Source organism: Helianthus annuus, chromosome 13, assembly GCF_002127325.2.
Source record: "Helianthus annuus cultivar XRQ/B chromosome 13, HanXRQr2.0-SUNRISE, whole genome shotgun sequence".
In the NCBI taxonomy this organism is placed as follows: domain Eukaryota; kingdom Viridiplantae; phylum Streptophyta; class Magnoliopsida; order Asterales; family Asteraceae; genus Helianthus; species Helianthus annuus.
The window spans coordinates 106,641,150-106,662,912 of record NC_035445.2 but is presented as its reverse complement, the minus strand read 5'-3'; the positions used below and the strand labels follow the sequence as shown (position 1 = coordinate 106,662,912).

Genomic DNA, 21,763 nt, shown 5'->3' with positions numbered 1-21,763 from the left:
GTCTAACTTCAGTTACTTTTCTCAGTTAAGTGGGTGTTGAAATGACCAAAATACCCATTCCTTAAAAGGCCAAACCACAGGGACTATCCGGGCACCTTCTCTTTATAAAACTCGCACACCACTACAACACCCCTCTGCTCTCTTCTTCTTCTTCAATTACAACACTCTCCTGTCGGCCACACTCCCCAAATCCCCAACCTCTGTCATCTTTCTCTCCCTACTCCGATCACCGGAGTAATTTCCGGATGCCGCACCCCTGGTACTCCTCTCCTTCTCCGGCTACACCACCACATCCCGAATCTCTGATTAGAGGAACGACCGACACCCCACGGTGGCGGCGGTGGTACGCCGACGGCAGCGTACGGTGGTGTCGGTGGCTGGTTACCGGCCGCTGTTGATAATGATGATGATTTTTATGTGACGATGGTGGTGCTCGACACCTGACAGTGGCAGTGGCTGTGGGGGTCCTCGATAAAACATCATGTGGCCGACGATTTGGTGGATATCAGCGGCAATAGTGGCGGCGGAGGTGACGTCCGGTCACCGTGAACGGTTTCCGACGACTCTTAGGTTCCCTTGATTTCCATTTATGTAGCTACAAATCTGAATCAGCTACAATTTGCAGCTGTGAGGATAGTAGTGTGGTGGGGCTGGATGTTTGGATTGGAGGGTGATTTTATCGAGTTGATGGATGTTGATGTGACGGAGGTGGATGGTGGTATCTGGCGGTGATGTATGTTTGGTGTGGCCGATGTGGATGGTTGGCGATGATGGTGGTTTGCCAGCGGTAATGGATATTGGTAGGGCGGGGGTGGGTGTTTGGACTGGATAGAGATGGTGGTTTGTAATTGAGTGTGCCCGGTAATTGTCGATGGTGGAAGGGATGGAAGTTCGTACGAGCGCCGTCGTGGGCTATAGTGGAGTCTGGTTATGTGTGACGTTGATAGGGTTTTTCTCCGGCATATTGTGTGTTGTTGCTATGTGGCGGCAGTGGCAGATGGGTGGTTGTGGTGGCCGGTGGGGTAAGTGGTGGAGGTAGGGTATTTAGGAGAGAGATGGACGGGTTTGTGGAGTTTATGGAACAGCAACAGTAGCAGCAGCATCAACATAATCATCATCATCATCATCTCCATGCCCCCGGATAGTCCCTATGGTTTGGCCTTTTAAGGAAAGGGTATTTTTGTCATTTCACACCCTCCTTAACAGAGAAAAGTAACTGAAGTTAGACCCAGGGACTATCCGAGAACAAAACGGAAAACCTTGGGGACTATTCAAGTAGTTTTAGAAAGATAGGGACTATAGGTGAAAAAAAGGCGAAACCACAGGGACTATCCGAACATTTTTCTCCTAAAAAAATATGGGAAAATCTCCAAAATAGCTATAAACTAGTCTAGTCTAAGAGCATTCACATTCTATCTATCAAAAAATGTGAGGGGAAGTTTTTATATTATAAAGGGTATAAAAAGTGGTTGTGAGTGGAGGAGAGAGAAAATGTTATTGTTCATCTGTATATTTGAGGGGACACTGTTCACCCAGTATAATTTTTTTAATATATATTGAAAGTGGTTGTGAGTGAAGGAGAGAGAAAAATGTAATGATAATATTATTTAATTGAAAAAGAAATAGAAAAAGTATTTGTTTTTAGTGAAAATATATTGATATAGGAGTTGTTTTTTAGTGGAATGTATGTATAATTTGATGGATTGGATGTGAATGCTCTAAATACCACCTTTATCCACGGAATAGGTTTATTCCCTTAGCCATTCTCATTCCTTTGGTATCTGCAAATTTAGTCCAGTCTAAATACAACTTTAGCACAAGCTTATTTTTCGAACACAAGCTATTAAGCTAATAATAAATAATCATATAAAAGTTTAAGATATATATGTGTGTGTATTTGAATACAGTTTTTATTCAATTTTAATCTTTCTGACTTCGGTTTGGTTTAGACAAAAGATTTTTTTTTAGAATTTTTGTTATAATATTATTTTATATTTCCCATCATTAACATTGTGAAAATTATTATTATTCTACTATAGCTTCCTATTTTTAACTTCTATTAATTGTTTCTATAAGCATGATAACATTACACCAAAAAATTCACAAAGCCCCGACTATACTTTGTTATAAGTTTAATAATGTAAAAAGCAACTTGTGCTAGACATGATCTTCAAGAGGTGAAAACAACTGGATTTGTTTTTTTTTTTTTTTTTCAAATAAGCAAAATAATCTTATTAGATTTGATAATAAGACAAGTGGGATCTAAATTTCGAACTAAGTTTTGCTAGATGTAATCATGCACTAACTCTTAACCTTAATTATCCTCAAACTAGGAATGCCCCATGAGATATCTTAAGCTGTTTGTGAAGTGTGTTAACACTCCTCACGTAACAAATTCTCCTCATATTGAAGCTTACAAGAATCGTCTATTCCTAAAATGAAACAATAACAAAAACAACATCCGCAAATCGCTTTCCATTGGATTGCTTAAGATAACAAAAAATAAATACATGAGGTCCACATCAAGCAAATTTATTTATTTATACATGTTAAAAATACAACAATGTCACATGTAAAATAGGTCATATAAATTTGTATGATAAATGATTACTTAATACTAATTATATATTATATTATATTATATTATATTATATTATATTATATTATATTATATTATATTATATTATATTATATTATATTATATTATATTATATTATATTATATTATATTATATTATATTATATTATATTATATTATATTATATTATATTATATTATATTATATTATATTATATTATATTATATTATATTATATTATATTATATTATATTATATTATATTATATTATATTATATTATATTATATTATATTATATTATATTATATTATATTATATATTATATATTATATATTATATATTATATATTATATTATATATTATATTATATATTATATATATTATATAGTTTACAAAAGACAATGAATAGTAATTTTATTTTTAAAATAATATATAGTTTTATATATTTAACATATTATAATAATTTATTATTATACTTACTTTTAATAACATATTTTTGTTTTTTTAAACCATATATTTCTTTTACCATTTTTTAATAATTTTTTTTTCTTTTTTAGAACATATATTAATTTATCAAATAATTTGATTCTTCTTTAATAATTTACGTTTATAACTTTTTTCTAAAAACTTAAGTACGTAGTTTTGTTTGATTTTTTTCACTCGACATTCCGTTATAAGCTTTGTTAAAAAACGAAGTTGTACTCAAAATAAAATATTTATTTGATATCATAAAACGCTACAATGATAAACGAAGTTGTACTTAAAATAAAATGTTTTATTTTCAAATCACGTTTGTCTTACGTTATAATTTGCTCGATTTAACTTTAAAAAAAACTAGTACACTTAAAATGACACCATAGTATTTTCATATTATCAAATTGTAAATAAACAAATAAATTGTAATTCAAATTGTCTTCTACATTGATGATATATATCCACATGGATGTGGATGAGTAACAATGTACATATCTATGTCTTTAATATTATTTTATTTATTTTAAAGTAAAAAACTCAAGTGGTATATCCCCCTAACTTCAAAGATCTATAATATTCCACAATGATACCACTCCTCCCCACAACAAATAATAATAGCACACTCCGGCGACTCCTATGACCACCAACACCCCCACCCTATCCTTGCCGGACGATCTCCGGTCACCCCTCATCCCACCGGATGATAAAAACCGCCTCGACGGGCACCATGAACCGCCCGTCGAGCGCCTTTGCATTGACGTAATGCTACGCAAATATTGCGGTGAATTCGGGTATTGGCAATTTAAACACTTTGTTCTAACATCTATGGCTTGGGCTTTGGAGGCTTTCCATACCATGGTCATGATTTTCGCCGACCGGGAACCAGACTGGAGTTGCGAACCGGGTTCGGACTGCGTAGTGACCTCGGACGTTTGCGCGCTTCAACCGGGTACGTGGCGGTGGGACGGTGGCTCCGGGATGAGTACGGTGGCGGAATGGGGATTAGTTTGTGGCCAGAAATATAAGGTGGGACTTGTTCAATCCTTGTTCTTCGGTGGATGCATGATTGGTTAGTCTCTAATTTTTTTATATTTTTAACGGTTAAATCAAACACCCTGTATTTCTACACTAAAAGGTTATTTGTTTAGCTCTTGACGGTACTCTTAATGATTCGTAATGTTCTGTACTTAATGATTCAGACTGTTTGTTTCGTAAGCAGATGTTTGAATAATTCAGACAATTGCTTCTGAATTATTAAGCATTATACTGAGTCTGAATGGTTAAGATCTCTTATCTGAATTTGTCAGACATTTGACTTTTTGAACGATTAAGTATTATATTATCTCTTACTGGTTCAACATTTTATATTTTAACATACGTTATAGGAATATTGTATTTTATTTAAACCGTTAAATGATACACCTTCTATATCTGCATTTAACATTGTATTTTATTTAAACCGTTAAATGAGACACCTTCTATATCTGCATTTAACGTATGTTACTGGACTAAAACCTTCAACCACTATTTTAAGGCCACACTTAAGGCCACACGGGGCACATGCGTGATGACAATATATCACGCGTTATACATGTTCGTAACACCGCCGCCGGTGTTTTTTCCACGCGTTGTAACTTTAACGCGTTACACAGATCACGCGTTAAACTTTTGAGTTTTGATAGGTATGACTTGTACATTGTGCATTAATACTTGTACATTGGAATCCTCATCACTAGTGATACCACCCCCACTACATTTCTATCACTATCACTAGAATATTGGGTGCTGACATGGCATGATTTGATTGGGTGCTCCCATCACTAGAACCCATCACTAGTGAACCACACCGTGTGGCCTAATAGTGAATTACTAGAAAATTAGAAATGAAATCTTGGGAGATGTCGCCGGCGATTTTGACACGTTGGAAATGTCCGGTGAGTCATCGGTGGTATTGATTACGTTCAGGCGTGTGTAATTCCCCCATGTTTCTTTTCTGACATCTAGTGCACAAGTTGGATAACTTTTAAAGGACCACAATCTTTTTTTATTAAAATAAAATGAGATGCAAAGTGTTCGTAGGCTATCTATAACAAATTGTTATGAGTGGGGTTCTAAAGTGAACACTAATGTATTTGTGAACTGAGTGAACAAATCTTGGCTATTAATCTACACACGTGTATGGCTAGGATCTCATCATCAAATCGTAAAATACACTAGTGTATTTCAAAATCAAATTCTGGTCATTGATCTACACACATGTATGGCTAGGATTAGTTCACTTAATTCGCAAGCTACACTAGTGTTTACTTTTGAACCTAATCCTTAGGTTTATAGTAGATATCGGTGTAGATTTATAACTTAAACAACTGAGAAGAAAATATACATATTGATCGGATTTAATAACAAACCAAGAAAAGACAATCATATAATTATTTATATATAGTGTTAATAATGAATAATGATTTATGTGTATATACTGCTAACAATTTTTACGTTTTGATTTTTGTAGTATATCGTGATGTGTTCATAATTAATCATTTTTCTTTTTTTGATTTATGTGTTCATTTTATAAAAATAATATCGTGAAAACTGCAAGAGCCGCAAGATTTATTGATACACTATATGTATATATCTATATTTTTTATGCAAAAAAGTTTAAAATACAGAGAAAAGGTAGGAGAAATAAATCATTTTATTCAATATTACCTTTTATATCGTAGTGTTAGGTACGAATAAACCGGTTCTCCACATTTTGAAAATAACGCATTTATATATATAAAAAACATCAACTTAATTTTTTATTTTTTATTTTTTAATGACAAGTTTAAAGTAGTTTGACTAGATGTAACTAATGAAGTGAGCCATGTTTTATTAAAGTAGTTTGACTAGATGTAACTAATGAAGTGAGTCATGTTAAGAGGGATGCTAAGGAATCTTCGAATATATAGATCCGATCCGTATTTTTAATATAAATAATAATATGTAAATACTTTTCACAATAAAGTTGCATTTAATATTAAAATATTAATTTTAATATTTTGATTTCTTTTTATCTTGTTCTTTTTATCATGGTTGTTTTTGTTGGGACAGGATGATCTGTTAGGTGGCTTTCATATTGTACTTTCTCGAGCTAGATCCGTTTATATTATCTTTCTTCAAAAAAAAAAAGAAAAAGAATTTTGGCAAACTATTAAATACTTGATACAAAATTTTTAAAAGTTATCATCAATCATCTTAAGGTTATTATTAATTATTTATTTATATAAGGCATATTGAATTTTAATTAATAATCCATACTACTAATGTAAGTAATGATACACCGAACTTTCACCTTTGTTAACAAGAACAATCTCACTCGCATAATGAGCATACATTCATACTTGATTTCTACATGATTTCACTCACACAGATGATTGTGAGCAACATGTGGGAAACGTAGATTCCTTCTGAGCGAAATCAAGTGTAAATTGAATGTAAATCTATAATGTTTATGTGACTGGGATTGCTATTGACAAAGAAAATGAAACTTAGAAGTGTCTTTAGTTAAAGTGTCGGTATAAGATTATTATCCGTAAAAGGTCATAGTTTAGATTACTAAAATCTGATTTCCTATTATAAAAAATGTGTTTTTTACTCTGTTCCCGAGTCTCATTTAACAGGGGGATGGGAGGGAAAAAGATAAAAATATGAAAAAACTATGTTCCCAAGTTTCATTTAACAGATGGAGGGGAAGGAAAAGGGAAGAAAATGTGACTATATATATTCATCCTTCCAAATTGGGGAGATTAGGAGAGAAAATTTTCCTTCCCCTCCCCCTGTTAAATAAGACTCGGGAACATAGAAGGATAAACTATATATGAAAAGACAACAAAAGGAATTAAGGATTAAGGATAAACTATATATGAAAAGACAACAAAAGAAAACAAAATGCGGATGAGCATCACACGACACTAAGATTCTGATCCAAAGACGCCATTGCGGACTCCATTTTACATTTGGTTTTAATTCATAACAAGTTGTCTAATTTTCAATATATTTTATTTTTTTGTAAAATAAAATTCTACTATCTTAATTTTATTATTATATGATTTTTGGTAGGGGCCGGAATATTTGGACATCTATCGGACTCGAAGCTAGGTAGAAAAGGATCGTTAACGGTTGTGTGCATACTTAACGCGCTCTTCGGTCTGTTAACTTCACTCTCGCCAAACTACCTCACATATGTCCTCCTCCGCCTTCTCACCGGTTTTAGCACGGGTGGGGTTGGTCTATGTGCATTCGTTCTCGCCACCGAGCCGGTGGGACCGTCTAAGCGAGGCATAGCCGGAATGTCCACCTTTTACTTCTTCTCGAGCGGGATAGCATTGCTCTCTGGGATAGCTTACGTGTTTCAAACGTGGAGGTCTCTCTACATTGCATCATCCGTGCCGTCGATCCTTTTTGTGTTTTTGATCCTACCGTTTATTTCTGAGTCCCCTCGGTGGTACTTGATTAGAGGACAAACGGATAACGCTATGAGTATCATGCGGGCAATTGCGGCCACAAATGGGAGATGTATACCGGAAAATGTGTATGTTGCGCGTGACGAGGAGGTTAAAGATAATGATCAGAAGAGCTTTGAGGCTAGGTCAAAAGAAGTCATAACCGGATCGGTGGTGGATGCGCTCAAATCACCGTTAACACGGATCCGTTTGATTCTAGTGGTTGGAATTAACTTCACGTGCTCGGTTGTGTACTATGGTCTTAGCTTGAATGTGGTCAACCTCGAGACCAATTTGTATGTTAGTGTGTTGGTTAACGCGGTGGCGGAGATGCCAGCGTTTTTTCTCACGGCAGTGTTGATTGATAGGTTCGGGAGAAAGCCACTAGGTGTTGGGACACAATGGTTTAGTGGGATATTTTGCATTGCCGGGAGTTTTATGGGAAACGAAGGGGCGTGGAAAGTGATAAGGATGTTGTGTGGTGTTTTGGGGATTTTTGGGATGGCAGGGACCTATAACTTGTTATTTATATATGCAATGGAGTTGTTTCCAACAGTGGTGAGAAACACCGCCCTTGGTTGTGCTACTCAGGCAGCACAACTTGGGGCGATTTTGGCGCCTTTTGTGGTGGTTATGGGCGGTGGGATTCCGTTTTTGGTTTTTGGGGTATGTGGAATCGTGGGTGGGCTTCTGACCTTTTACTTGCCGGAAACTTTGAACAAGCCGTTGTACGATACCATGGATGGAATGGCGGATGGTGAGAATGAAGCTTAAAGGCAGAGATGGTAAACTTAAAAAAATGATGATTGTACTCGCCAAATAGTGTGTATTTTGTGAGAACTTGTTTACATATTAATTGTATACTTTTTAACAAATTGTAAGGGGTAAAGAAAGTTATGTAACGGTTGATTTTTAATTTAAATCTAGTTTCATCAATTTGATCTCAAATCAGATATTGTAAAGTATTAATGTACAATGACATCTCTGAAATTGTACGCTTGTACATCGCATCTTCCACACTGTTCATGTATCCGGTGCTCTTATTACTTTTTTTAAAGCAATCTTACACATGGAGACAATGTACTATTCATAAGCATGTGCGATCATCAAAAAATGGTGGTCACACCCCAAGTACAATGACATTTTTTGGGGTATTAGTAGAGAAGGGGTAAATGACTGTGTTTATGATAATTGAAACAAGAGGACAAATAAAGTATAATAGTGGTGGGCAACATTGAAGTCTTGTATTTCTCAAAGAAAGTAGATATTATTCTCACTAAGAAAAAAAATACATAGTTATTAGCATAGCTGAACTTAAAAATAAATCATAATAATAACTGAACTTGACATTTGAACAAGTCGTTGTATGATATATCATGGATGGAAAGAACGAAGCTTAGAGTCAACATAGTGCCCATAAAAGTTGATGATCATGTTAGCTAAATAATGTGTATTTTGTGATGAGAATGTGAAGAAAATCATGGGCGGAGCTTAGTGGAAACCGCGGGGTGCACCCGCCCCCGAATGTTTCGGTTAGAAGTGTAAAATTTTCAATTTTTCGTCCGAAAAAATTTAAAATTATAAAGGATTCCCCCAATTATTTTGCCTAACTATTTATACAATATATAAATTGGGTCTCATAACTTTCCGCCTCCCAGAACTTTTGGTCCATTGAAGAAAATTATGTGACATGTGATGGTTGGCATTTTACCTAAATCTAGTCCAATCAATATCACACAATCAATTAGATGTAAGGGTTGATCCATTAAACCATATAACTGGATTATTTCTCAATTTGGTGATCCTATTGGGCCATCCTGTCATACTTGTTACTATGTTTATACGTGAGATCCCTCATACAATATTATATTGACTTGATCGTCGAAAGGGTGTTCTACAATGTTATGGTCTCGGGACCTTTTCTAATAGGTTCCTATGAGGTTTACAGCTCTACTCACACATTAGCATCAGAAGAGTCTCCTTCGCCGCACTACAACAGAGCTACAATATTAGCTATGTGGACTTTGGCAGCAACTTTTGGTCTTATCCGTGGGACGACGTACAAAACATGTCTCATGCTTTCACTAAATAAGGAATGATAGAATAAACTTCTTGAAGCATGTTACTATATACGATTATAGATTTGTGGATTTTTGGAAATCTATCTATGCTTGCGTGTCCGTGTCCAAATATTGTATTTTCTAATTAAAAAGGTATGGATTTGTACCTCGTATACTTTATCTCTATCTAGTAAGTAAATTACACGGATGATCACTTTGACAAAGCGAAATTTCACTTTTCGTTCCTACTCCTATGGTCTCTACTATTTGCTAGCTCGTCACTCTTTTGATCCTTGACATGGATATCTGTTAACTTTTCTAAAATGACCATTCTACTCAAACTAAAACAAAAATCCAAAAATTACAAAGCAACTCCCTTCCCTACTTTTTCCAAAATGACCATTCTAATCCAAATTAAAACAATGATCCAAAAATTATGAAGCAACTCCCTTCCCTCATGAATCACAGGCAACTTTTGTCGGCAACGCAATCAAAGCAAAATGGGGCCACAATCAAAGCCAGCCAAAATGGGGGAAATCTTGTGTACTCCGTTCATTCGTATCAAGAAGAAAGTTAAGGGCAGCTCACCTTTTTTTCTTATCAAGGTTAGAATGATTATTTTACATGAAATAAAGATCATTTCAACCGCTTTCATGTCAAGGATGATATTTGTATTTACTCTTTTAAGGTATCTTTTGAGACTTGACACCCAAATCTTTATGTTTAAAATAAAAGATTTATGGTTTATCTACAATTAAAATACAAGATCTACGGTTTATCCCAAAGAGAACATAATCTTTATGACACAAATACATTGTACTACTTGCAAGCATGTGAGCTTATCAAACTGTATGACCACACCTTAAGCACAGTGACATCTTTTGGGTGGTATTAGTACAAAGATGGGTACACAACTTTGTGTGGCAATCATGAAACAAAAGTATAAACTGTTGCTTAATCTTGGACTTTTGGGCATTTCTCTGAGGTTTAGTATCTAAAAGTACTCCTTAAAAAAACTAATTCCATCCAACCGACATACTTGCATAGGATTAAAAAAAGTCAATAAGGTATGACCCCACTGTTGTAAGAAATAGTCATGCATTTCTCATATTTTTATATACAGCAGACAATGGTTGAATTTGATTATGCCATATATGTCCACACATGTCCAGATGCCACCTGGCATCGTGACTAACAGCCGAAAGGACAAATATAGCAGGTAAACACACACAAACCAACTCATTTTGCCTGTTTTTGTTAAGCTGCGAGTTTAAATTTGAACCTAATTTGACCTATCATACAACCCGACACGCCTGTATTACCACTCTTACGGTGTTTGCTAGGGGTTACCAATTTACCATTCAAGCATCTATAGGTAAGGAGAGCTCGTAAAAAAAATCACCCACCGACACTTCCATGCACGTAAAAAAAACCTTGGGAGTTCTATTATTAATTATAGTAATGTAATCAAACTGTTGCAAAAGTTTGGGCATTACAAGCGGTGACTAAATTTAACATAAAAATAGTCTTCCAACAAGCAGATTGACCGTTGAAGCATATACTAAATAATGATATTAGGCGCACACAAGCATATCATAAAATGATGTTTCATATAATACCATTAAATCAAGAATCAGATGCAGAGCTAGAAGTCATTGGCGGTACCCACCATAGGAAGGAGGTGATGGAGGAGGATTCTCTCTTGGCCTGGCATACTCTGCAAATATAACCCAACCATCCAAGAACTGCAACAAAGACACATTAACATGATGGATCAAGACTTGCGTTTTAAAATCTTGCCTAAGGCGCGAAGTGATATGGAGAACACCCCAGGGCCTACTATGCACATCTCGGTCAAATTAAGGTCCGTAAAATTATGAATGGTTTACTTGATAAAAAGGTTGATACGTAAATACGATGAGAGAGATAAGGCTTCTAGTTGTGCATAAAGCTTATTCGGTTATACCCAAAGCAACGCCTTCCGTCTCGGCTTTCTATGCCTCAAAACGCCTCGCGATTTTTAAAAGATTAAAATACTAATGACACACCGCAATAAGTACACAAGAGTGTGCATAATTAATTATATGTGCTAATTAGGCACTTAATGGTGTGTATGTAGTTACCTTCCCGTCCATGCCCTCAATTCCAGCAGCAGCCCCTTCAAGTGTAGAGTACCGTACAAATCCAAACCCTTTTGACCAGCCTGATGCGCGATCTTTTACTACTCTAGCTGTAGAAAGTAACCAAGAAACAGAAATTAGAAATCAAATAGCATGCTCATGACCCAGAATTAAGATTTGGGAGAAGAAGCAAACCATGGACCACTTCACCAAACTTTGCAAAGCACTCTCGAAGTCCTTCATCAGTTGTACGCTTGCTAAGACCTACATTTAGCAGCAACAAGAACTCACTATATCAGTCCTGAATGCTGAATTGACCAAAACAGAGCAAATAGCCATGATCCTTGATCAAACTCTGAAAGACAACATACTACACCCAACATGCTGCCTATAGCGGAAACTATGTTGTCAAGACGCAAAACACATTAGCCTATCCTGAAAAGCCTGAGCGCCAGGTGCTTAAAAAACAAGAGGTTTTTTGAACTACATAGTATAAAATACCATTTTGGGTGTTTTAGACGTGTTTATGATGTTTTAGGTTGACCTCGGGCTTACCTAGGTTGACTCCAGGCTTATTTAGGGGTTTTAGAAAACTTCAGGCCTGAATCTACGCCTTAGCGCCTAAAATCGCACCATTCCATTCGCAGCCCTTTCACTGCGCTTCCGCGCCTAGGCGCGTGCCTTGAGCGCTTTTGACAACCATGGTTTTAAAAAACGCCAGAAACATACGCCTTGAGGCGGAACGGCACAAAAATGTATCTGAGGCGGCGCCTCACCTTCTCTAATTAAACGTACGCCTCAGTGTGGTGAGGGGCCCGTTTCGAATCGTTCCATATTAGCCGAGGCGTATGTTTGTTTTTTGGGCGGCAGAATTAGGGTTTTAGGCGGCAATCTATTTTGGAGGGACTTTTTTATCCACTAAAAAGTAGCGGGCATTTTTAATCTATTTAAGTATGCTACTACATCTTTCAATCATAAATCCAAATCGTATCTAAATAACCATAAATCCAAATGGTTCCTGTTTAAGAGCCCACAGCTGCCCCATCTCCTCTTTTTAATCTGTATTGCTCAATCTCATCTTCCAAATTAATTTTAATCTGTACTGCTCAATCGCTACTTTGTTTAATATTTTATTGCTACGGTTTATTATTGGTGATTAGTGAGATTATTATGATGATTATCAATCTATCAGTTTATTATTGGGAGAATCTGTTTAATATTGTTGTTTGATGTATATAATCTGTTAACTGTTTAATATTGCTGTTTTTAACTGTATAGAATATGTTTTAATATTACTTTTTTAACTGTTAAATGTATAGAATCTGTTTTAGTATTGCTGTTTAGATATGTTGTTAACTATTTTAATTGTATAGAATCTGTTTTAATATTACTTTTTTTAATTGTATAGAATCTGTTTTAGTATTGTTGTTTAGATATGTTGTTAACTATTTTAATTGTATAGAATCTGTTTTAAGCAGTTTGCTGATATGTAATGTGTAAGTCATTTTTAGGGATTTCTAGTAAAAACGCAAACAAAGATCCTTCTTGGTAGTATGGGGAAGAAATTCAAGTGTCGAATCAGAAAAAGGGGTACAAATATATAAAATGCAACTTCTGTGGTAAAGTGATAACCGGAGGAATTAAGAGATTGAAGGAGCATCTTGCTTGTACACACAAAGATGTCGCAGTTTGTTCTTAAGTGTCCGCTGAAGTGAAAGAAGAAATGACACAATGCTTGAAGGAATTCAAGAATATTAAATTTGCTGCCCAACGCAATTTTGAAGAGAACGTGGGAAGCAGGGCGTATTACACCAGTAGTAGCGCTAGTGTCAGTGATCGGGGTGTTAGAGGACCAATGGATCGGCATTTGGTGAATGAAGAAGGATCACAACCGACCAAAAAAATGACACCGGTGAGTGCTAAAGAGCACCGAAACCAAGTGTCGATGGATATTGGGAGATTCTTTTACGAGAACGGAATCCCATTTAACGTAGCAACTAGTCCTTCGTTTACTAGTATGCTACATTCGGTTGGAAACTATGGACGAGGATTGAAGCCCCCCTACGATGCATGAGTTAAGGACTTGGATCCTTAAAGAAGAAGTTAAGCCAACCACCGAAATGGTGAATGAGATAAAAGCAGCTTGGAAGACCACCGGGATTGTCATTGTTATCGGATGGTTGGTCAGACATGAGAAATCGTAGTCTAATCAACTTTTTGGTCAACAATCAAAATAGCACAGTTTTTTTTTTTTTAAACGGTTGATGCATCAGATTGCGTTAAAGACGCTAACAAAATTTTCGAGTTGCTTGATGGGGTAGTCCAAGAAATCGGGGAAGATGTAGTCGTTCAAGTAGTAACCGACAATGCAAGTGCATAGAAAAAAGCCAGGGAGTTGATGAAGAAGAGAAAAAGTTTGTATTGGACCTAATGTGCCGCCCATTGAATCAATTTGACGAGCCACCACCTCTAATATCATTTTCATTGCCACAAATAAAAATGATTTGACCATGGGCGGCACATGGGGTCGTCAAATCGATGCAATGGGCAGCACATGGGGTCCAATACAAACTTTTTCTCTTCTTCATCAACAACTCCCCGGCTTTTCTGTATGCACTCGCATTGTCGGTCACTACTTGAGCGACTACATCTTCACCGATTTCTTGGACTACCCCATCAAGCAACTCAAAAATTTTGTTAGCGTTATGCATCAACCGTTTTCAAAAAATTGTGCCGTTGACCAAAAAGTTGATTAGACTACGGTTTCTCATGTCCGACCAACCATCCGATAACAATGACACCCCGATGGTCTTCCAAGTTGCTTTTATCTCATTCGCCATTTCGGTGGTTGTCTTAACTTCTTCTTTAAGGATCCAAGTCCGTAACTCGTGCATCGTAGAGGGCTTCAATCCTCGTCCATAGTTTCCAACCGAATATAGCATACTAGTAAACGAAGGACTAGTTGCTACGTTAAATGGGATTCCATTCTTGTAAAAGAATATCCCAATATCCATCGACACTTGGTTTCGGTGCTCTTTAGCACTCACCGGTGTCATTTTTTCGGTCGGTTGTGATCCTTCTTCGTTTACCAAATGCCGATCCATTGGTCCTCTAACACCCCGATCACTGACACTAGCGCTTCTACCGGTGTAATACGCCCCGCTTCCCACGTTCTCTTCAAAATTGCGTTGGGCAGCAGATTTAATATTCTTGAAGTCCTTCAAGTATTGTGTCATTTCTTCTTTCACTTCAGCGGGCACTTGAGAACAAGCTGCAACATCTTTGTGTGTACAAGCAAGATGCTCCTTCAATCTCTTAACTCCTCCGGTAATCACTTTACTACAAAAGTTGTATTTTATATATTTATACCCCTTTTTTCTGATTCGGCACTTGAATTTCTTCCCCATACTTCCAAGAAGGATCTTTCCTTGCGTTTTTACTAGACATCCCTAAAAACTACTTACACATTACACACCAGCAAACTGCTTAAAACAGATTCTATACAACTAAAATAGTTAACAGCATATTAAACATATCTAAACAGCAATACTAAAACAGATTCTATACAGTTAACAGTTAAAAAAAGTAATATTAAAACAGATTCTATACGGTTAATAGTTAAAAACAACAATATTAAACAGTTAACAGATTATATATACGTCAAACAACAATATTAAACAGATTATACAGTTAACAGATTATATACATCAAACGGCAATATTAAACAAATTATACAGTTAACAGATTATATACATCAAACATCAATGATCTCCCGATAATAAACTGATAGATTGATAATCAATAATCTCCCAATAATAAACTGATGGATTGATAATCACTAATCATCGATAATCTCCCAATATTCACTAATTATCACTAATCACTAATCATCATAATAATCTCACTAATCACCAATAATAAACCGTAGCAATAAAATATTAAACAAAGTAGCGATTGAGCAATACAGATTAAAGCTAACCTGGAAGATGAGATTGAGCAATACAGATTAAAAAGAGGAGATGAGAAACTCGGCAGTTGTGTGCTCTTAAACAGGAACAATTTGGATTTATGATTGTGAAATTAGATACGATTTGGATTTATGATTGTGAATTTAGATTGAAAGATGTAATAGCGTACTTAAATAGATTAAAAAAAAGCCCGCTACTTTTTAGGGGATTAAAAAAAGTCCAGCCAAAGTAGATTGCCGCCTAAAAAACCCTAATTATGCCGCCCAAAAAACAAATGTACGCCTCAGCTAATATGGAACGATTCGAAACGAAATGGACGCCTCACTACACTGAGGTGTACGTTTAATTAGAGAAGGTGAGGCGCCGCCTCGGATACGTTTTTGTGTCGTTCCGCCTCGAGGCGATTTTGGTGTTTTTTAAAACCATGAAAAAAACAAATACTGAATTGATACCACCCGAAAACACAACTTTATTTTGTTAACTTCGACCGTCAAATGTCCATTTTGGTAATTTTCCCTAGAGAAGCATCTGCTGATCAGAACTCAATTTGTTTATCAACTTGAATCACAAAATCATTGCATCTCCAAAGTCAAAAATAATATCTCAACATACCAGTACCCTCACTCACAAACATCTTCAAGCATTTAAATCAAGTAAAACAGCAAAAACAAGTTCACAGGCAATAACCATTATATAAACCCTAACCCCTAATTTAAAAAACACAGTTTCCAGATCACAACAATTCATTCACATCTTTAATACTATATCAAAAGTTAAAAAGACAAATCTCAACAGACCAGCAAGCAGTCGGTCCTTCGTTTTATAAAGTGAGCCTGAGGCACAAAGCGACCTAAAGTGCATGCACTCTCACTTTTCACAGGCACAGGAGGCTGAGCAAAAAGTGCACTTAATACGCAAAATGTACACGAATTAGTGGCATGAGGCACAGTCTTGAGGCGGGCCTCTTGTATGTGGAAGGTTTTGTGCATCAAGATGCTGTACATATATGTTACTTATGTACTGAATGATTTTGCTGATCGAGTACAAAAGGTGATGTGCTTCACGCCTAGGCCTCGCTTTCTAAATTTTAGCGGTCCCAAACATCTTAATAATATAAATCAAGTAAAACAACAAAAATAAGTTCAGAGTTATTAATAACCATAACATAAACCCTAACCCCAATTTTAGAAAACACAATTTCCAAATTAGGGCAAACTCATCAGCAACATAACTCAACAATGTGCAAACGCATTTTAGCCGTTCATCATTATAAAATCACAATGCTTAACAGAACACATAACCATCTAAACCAATTAACCTGCTATTATTGCTAGTACAAGAAAAACACATTCATATAGTATATCGATGCAAATAATTAAACAGTGATGCAGATTAGCTTCTATAAATGAAAGTGATGACGTAAGAGAGAGAGAGAGAGGTGCCTGAAACGAAGAGATTGGTTGAAGGATCAGCCTGTGGTCTCTGTGGCTGATTGGCGGCAGGTTGTGATGGAAAGGGGAAGTTGGTAGAGAGAGTGGAGAAGAGTGATCGGAGGCCGCGGGGAGCGGCGGCCGCCACCGTTGTCGCCGTCTTCATCGCCATTATCTCCGTCGAGGGTTTTGCAGAGTCGGTGGTCTAAAACCTCCAGAACTATCTAGGGTTTATTAGAACTATTCGTCTAAAACACTCGACTTGGGTCAGAGTTTTTGTATTTTAACTCTTTTACTTTTCTTAATTTCTAAATACAACACTCGACTTGGGTAAGTTTTGTATTTTAACTTTTTTACTTTTTTACTTTTTTTTAATTTCTAAATAAAGTAATTGTTATAAACAAGTGGAAGTTCTCTCACAAGATCCAGTTCGTTAAGGAAATAAATATTACAAACGGTTCACAAACACCCATCAAACGAGAGTGTTCACGAACGGATCACGAACACAAACGAAAATAAATAAATAAATTCAGCGAACGCGACGAAGGCTACATGTGGATGGCGAAGAGAACAGCGCTGGAACTTGAAGCTCTAATCGTGGAACGAAGGTGATAGCATTCGTCGATGTGAATAATGAGAAAGTAAACGAACAAAAAATATAAAAGTTAAAAAAAATATAAAAGTTTAGATTAAATTAATATATTAATAAAAGTTAAAAAAATATAAAAGTTTAGATTAAATAAATAAAAGTACAAAAATAACACAAACAAACGAATATGAACAAACATAAACGAACAAAAATGAACGAATGTTTATGAACACGTTACCGAACGTTCACGGACACAATTGGACGAACGAGACATTTGTTCATGTTCGTTCATATAACTAATCGAAAGAAATTTCTTGTTCATGTCCGTTTGTTTATTAAACGAACGAACGTAAACAGACTTCCCGCCAAACGGTTCACAAAATGTTCGCTGAATGTACGGTTCGTTTACAACCCTACACTTATGTATTACAAAATTGTAAACCCAATATTATATCGGTATTAGTATTAACTATGTAAAAGTTGTCTCGTCTAACAAAAAAAGTCGTGACATATCTAACAAGATATCGAAACGTGTTTTACATTGATTGGAAACCATAAAACAAGTACGTTTTAGTAAGATTTCAATAATTGTTATAGTTTATAATACCAAAGAATACTTTATTTTGAATAGAACTTTGTTTAATGAAAGTTATATCTTCACGTTAACAATGAAAATAAATTATTTGGTAGTAGTACCAAAAATACGAAACTGAAAATGAGTAAAACACAAATTTGACTTCTTGGAATGTTAGTGAAGGGATGTTTTACTAATTACTTGCATGGTTTTAGGGTTTGATTTGGTAGTAGCGACGGACGTATGTTTTTTATGTCATGTATAGTATAGTGTTGTATTTGTTTATTTTAGGGTTTTTGTTATTTAGTTATAGGGTTATTGATAAGTACTGTACATGATGTTTGAAATGATATGGATTGTTACTGAACCCATTAAGGTATGAGGTACTTGCTATAATTTTAAGAATTAGGAGTAAAAAAATAATAAATGAAATGCTACAATATACCAAATATAGTTGTGACAAGAAACAAATGGAACTTACGTTTTGGTCATGAAGTATGCGAAACAATAGATTATATGTAGCAAAGAACTTCTTGCGGATTAAAGAATGGATGGAACTATATTGTTTTGTTCTATCAGGGCCGACTCCATATGCATGCCAATCTAGGCACGGGCCTAGGGCCACTATAAAATAAGGGCCTTCAAGTTTTTATAAAGTTTTACATATAGTATATGTATTAGGCCCAAATAAATGCGTTTACTTCAAAACTAAACTAGTTTTTCATTGAAGAAACCCAAAGTATATATTGTTTAGTAAAAAAAGGCTCAGTTCAAAACCAATTTCATATTAATTTTTAGCTATTACAACATAGCAACAACCATCGACCTAATAATCATTATTCAACGGCCTAAAGGCCCTAAAATACAGCCGCAATCATCGTTCCCACTTCCCATCATAACCTGCTTTCAGTTTCTAGGCTATAGGCTATCACTAGATGAAAAAAGTAACGGTAATCATCCATGGCGACAGGTCCACCGGGATTGGAGGAGAGTTTATGGACGAAATTAGGGCCCCCACTTTGTAGTTTGCTTAGGGTCTCTAAAAAGGTTGGAACGGCCCTGTGTTCTATTCACGGAGATGATATGAAAATTGGTCATGATGGTCACTATCCATCTCATGTAGATAACACTCATTGGAAAATGAAGAAACTATCGGGTACAATTTTAGTTGGTGTTAATATTGAACAATTTTAGTGACCTATTTGGATTTCCTAGTGACAAGTTGGAGAGAAGTATGAAGACTTTTACAAATTAAGGATATGCTTAAGACATAGCGGGTTAGACATGGTCACATGGTTTGTTTAATATGGTATGAGATGAGATTAGTTGTCAAACAGGAATACGTATGCAAGGTGATCGTTTATAAAATAATTCAAGGTTTACATAAAACCGGGGTGTTAAGAACATTGCATAAAAAATCCAAAGTTAGAGATGATCGTGAAATGTAGATTTATAAAGAGATGATCGTGAAATGTAGATTTATAAAGAGAGAACTTTAAAAACATATCAAATAGCTAGGATTATTTATAAAACTAATCAAAGGTTATAAAACTAATATATTAATCATGCAGTGGCAGTGTAAAACATAATATTCTATAAGACCTGATGAAACACAGAATAACACCAAGGTTAATCTGCCAGGTTGTTTCTCTTGAGGGTTCAATCTCTTATCTTACTCGTAGAAATGACCTGGATCCTGCAAAACAGCAACACCGTTAGTCTCGTTAAGAGGGGAATATGGGGGTTTCCCTCTTAACCAGGCTCCGGCGTGAGAATAAGTACTGTTCTGAGGGAGAATAAACAGTGTGTGTTGAGTGTGTGAGTATAGAGAGCTAAGATGATCAACCTGAATGATGAAGGTATTAGACTATAGGCCCACGGGCTCCGTTAGGTTTCTAGGATTACTCGTAGTCCCTATATATTGTAACCTACTCATTCAATAATAATCATTCAGTCTTTCATAATCTTACATGGTATCAGAGCCAACCTATGCTCTATATTGTTTCCGCTGCGTCACATACAAATAACAAAACCCTAGCCGTCACCACTTGAGAAAAAAACCCTAGACAGGGCGGCGTGCCGCCACTGCCGCCCTGTCCGGTCTCTGTTCGTTTTCCGTTTCCGTTTTTTTTCTTCAGTTTTGTCTTCAAATAAAGCTTCGACTTCGGTTCTAGATTCACCTGTTTTCTTACGGTTTCTTACCACACAGATGATGCTACGGCTCATCTTGTTGATTTCGCATCTCCGTCAAGCCGCCCCTTGTTGCCGTGTTGCCGCCACTCATCAGACTACGGTCTTCTGCCGCGCCGCCTGCAGGATTACGATCCGCCGTCGCGCTGCTACTAGCTGCCGCTGCACTGTCGTATTGGTTGCCTCTTATAGGATTACGAGATCATTCAAAATTGTGGATCGAAGATTATGGATTGAAGATTATGGAATTTTGACTGAAATCGAAGACAATTTTTTAGGGTTTATTATTGTTTTTGTTTTCAGACTAAGCTTCTAGTTCCATCCGCTATGACTGCGGGGGAGTATTAGACTATAGGCCCACGGGCTCAGTTAGGTTTCTAGGGTTACTCGTAGTCCCTATATATTGTAACCTACTCATTCAATAATAATCATTCAGTCTTTCATAATCTTACAGAAGGGTCCTATTTATAGCCGAAGAGTGAAGAAGGGAGGAGCAGCTATGCCAGCTGTGGTTGCGCGCCAGCTGTCCGACCAAGAGGAATATCCTCTTGGTCTCCTCTGCCATAGTCGGTGTAGTGGTACACGTGGCGCGCTTACGTTTGTCCATGCTGGAAACCTTGTACTGGCGTTGTCAGCTCTGCCCCCTGATTTGAATACAATTGTTATATATTGTATTCAAACACAGTAATAATTTCACATTATATAAATACTATATATTATACTAGGTTATAACCCGTGAATACTCACGGGTTGTCAATCTATTTTTGTAACCAAATAAATATATACATATATATTAATAAACGAAAAATTCTATGATGAATAAGGTGTATGAATAAACATTTAAAAACTATTAACCATAACAAAGTAAATATATATCATACGAAAACCAAATATCCAAAACGTAAATGTTAAACAACTAATCACTACTCTTTTTTGGTGAGGTACAACCAACTCAACATTCAAGACTTGATGAGTTTCATCAAAAGAAAAGTGAACCGTATCACACTCGTTAATGCGAGCACGTTTCATGAATCTGGACCATTTGCATAACGCATAACGCCAACCTTCTCCTCTCTTTTCACGTCTGGTACGGTTGGTAAACTCCTCTTGCTCAGGCAGATGCAAAAGTCTGACGATCATAGGTTTTAAATCAGCACCAAGTTTAGCCATACTCGAAACCTTATCAGGCAGTCGCTGTATTGTTATTAAAATAAAATTAATAAGAAGAAGAATATAAAAATAATAATTTATTTGTATTTGAATAAAAAAATATGTAATTTTTAATGTATAGTACTTCCTAA

The 21,763-nt window shown here is 35.9% G+C and overlaps 2 protein-coding genes across 2 annotated transcripts; one reads left to right on the top strand and one right to left on the bottom strand.

The window, feature by feature from the left end:
• The first annotated feature begins 3,573 nt into the window (after window positions 1-3,573).
• Window positions 3,574-8,467, top strand: LOC110898918 (organic cation/carnitine transporter 4). The gene is made up of 2 exons (XM_022145767.2): window positions 3,574-4,119; window positions 7,149-8,467. Exons 1-2 carry the CDS (start codon window positions 3,687-3,689, stop codon window positions 8,303-8,305), a joined length of 1,590 nt encoding a protein of 529 aa, XP_022001459.1. The 5' UTR covers window positions 3,574-3,686; the 3' UTR covers window positions 8,306-8,467.
• Window positions 8,468-11,014: 2,547 nt separating this feature from the next.
• Window positions 11,015-17,363, bottom strand: LOC110898917 (organelle RRM domain-containing protein 2, mitochondrial). The gene is made up of 4 exons (XM_022145766.2): window positions 17,122-17,363; window positions 11,907-11,975; window positions 11,715-11,821; window positions 11,015-11,336 (listed from the first exon to the last, which is right to left on the bottom strand). The coding sequence occupies exons 1-4, from the start codon at window positions 17,279-17,281 to the stop codon at window positions 11,244-11,246; spliced, it is 429 nt and encodes a 142-aa protein (XP_022001458.1). The 5' UTR covers window positions 17,282-17,363; the 3' UTR covers window positions 11,015-11,243.
• Between the last annotated feature and the right edge of the window lie 4,400 nt (window positions 17,364-21,763).

Excerpts from the sequence above, each read along its gene's own strand:
- LOC110898918 (XM_022145767.2), top strand. The coding sequence starts at position 3,687 with ATGACCACCAACACCCCCACCCTATCCTTGCCGGACGATCTCCGGTCA. Across the intron at positions 4,120-7,148 it reads CTTCGGTGGATGCATGATTG|GGGCCGGAATATTTGGACAT; the intron begins GTTAGTCTCTAA and ends GATTTTTGGTAG.
- LOC110898917 (XM_022145766.2), bottom strand. The coding sequence starts at position 17,281 with ATGGCGATGAAGACGGCGACAACGGTGGCGGCCGCCGCTCCCCGCGGC. Across the intron at positions 11,976-17,121 it reads AACCAATCTCTTCGTTTCAG|GTCTTAGCAAGCGTACAACT; the intron begins GCACCTCTCTCT and ends TGCTAAATGTAG. Across the intron at positions 11,337-11,714 it reads TTGAGGGCATGGACGGGAAG|TTCTTGGATGGTTGGGTTAT; the intron begins GTAACTACATAC and ends TCTTTGTTGCAG.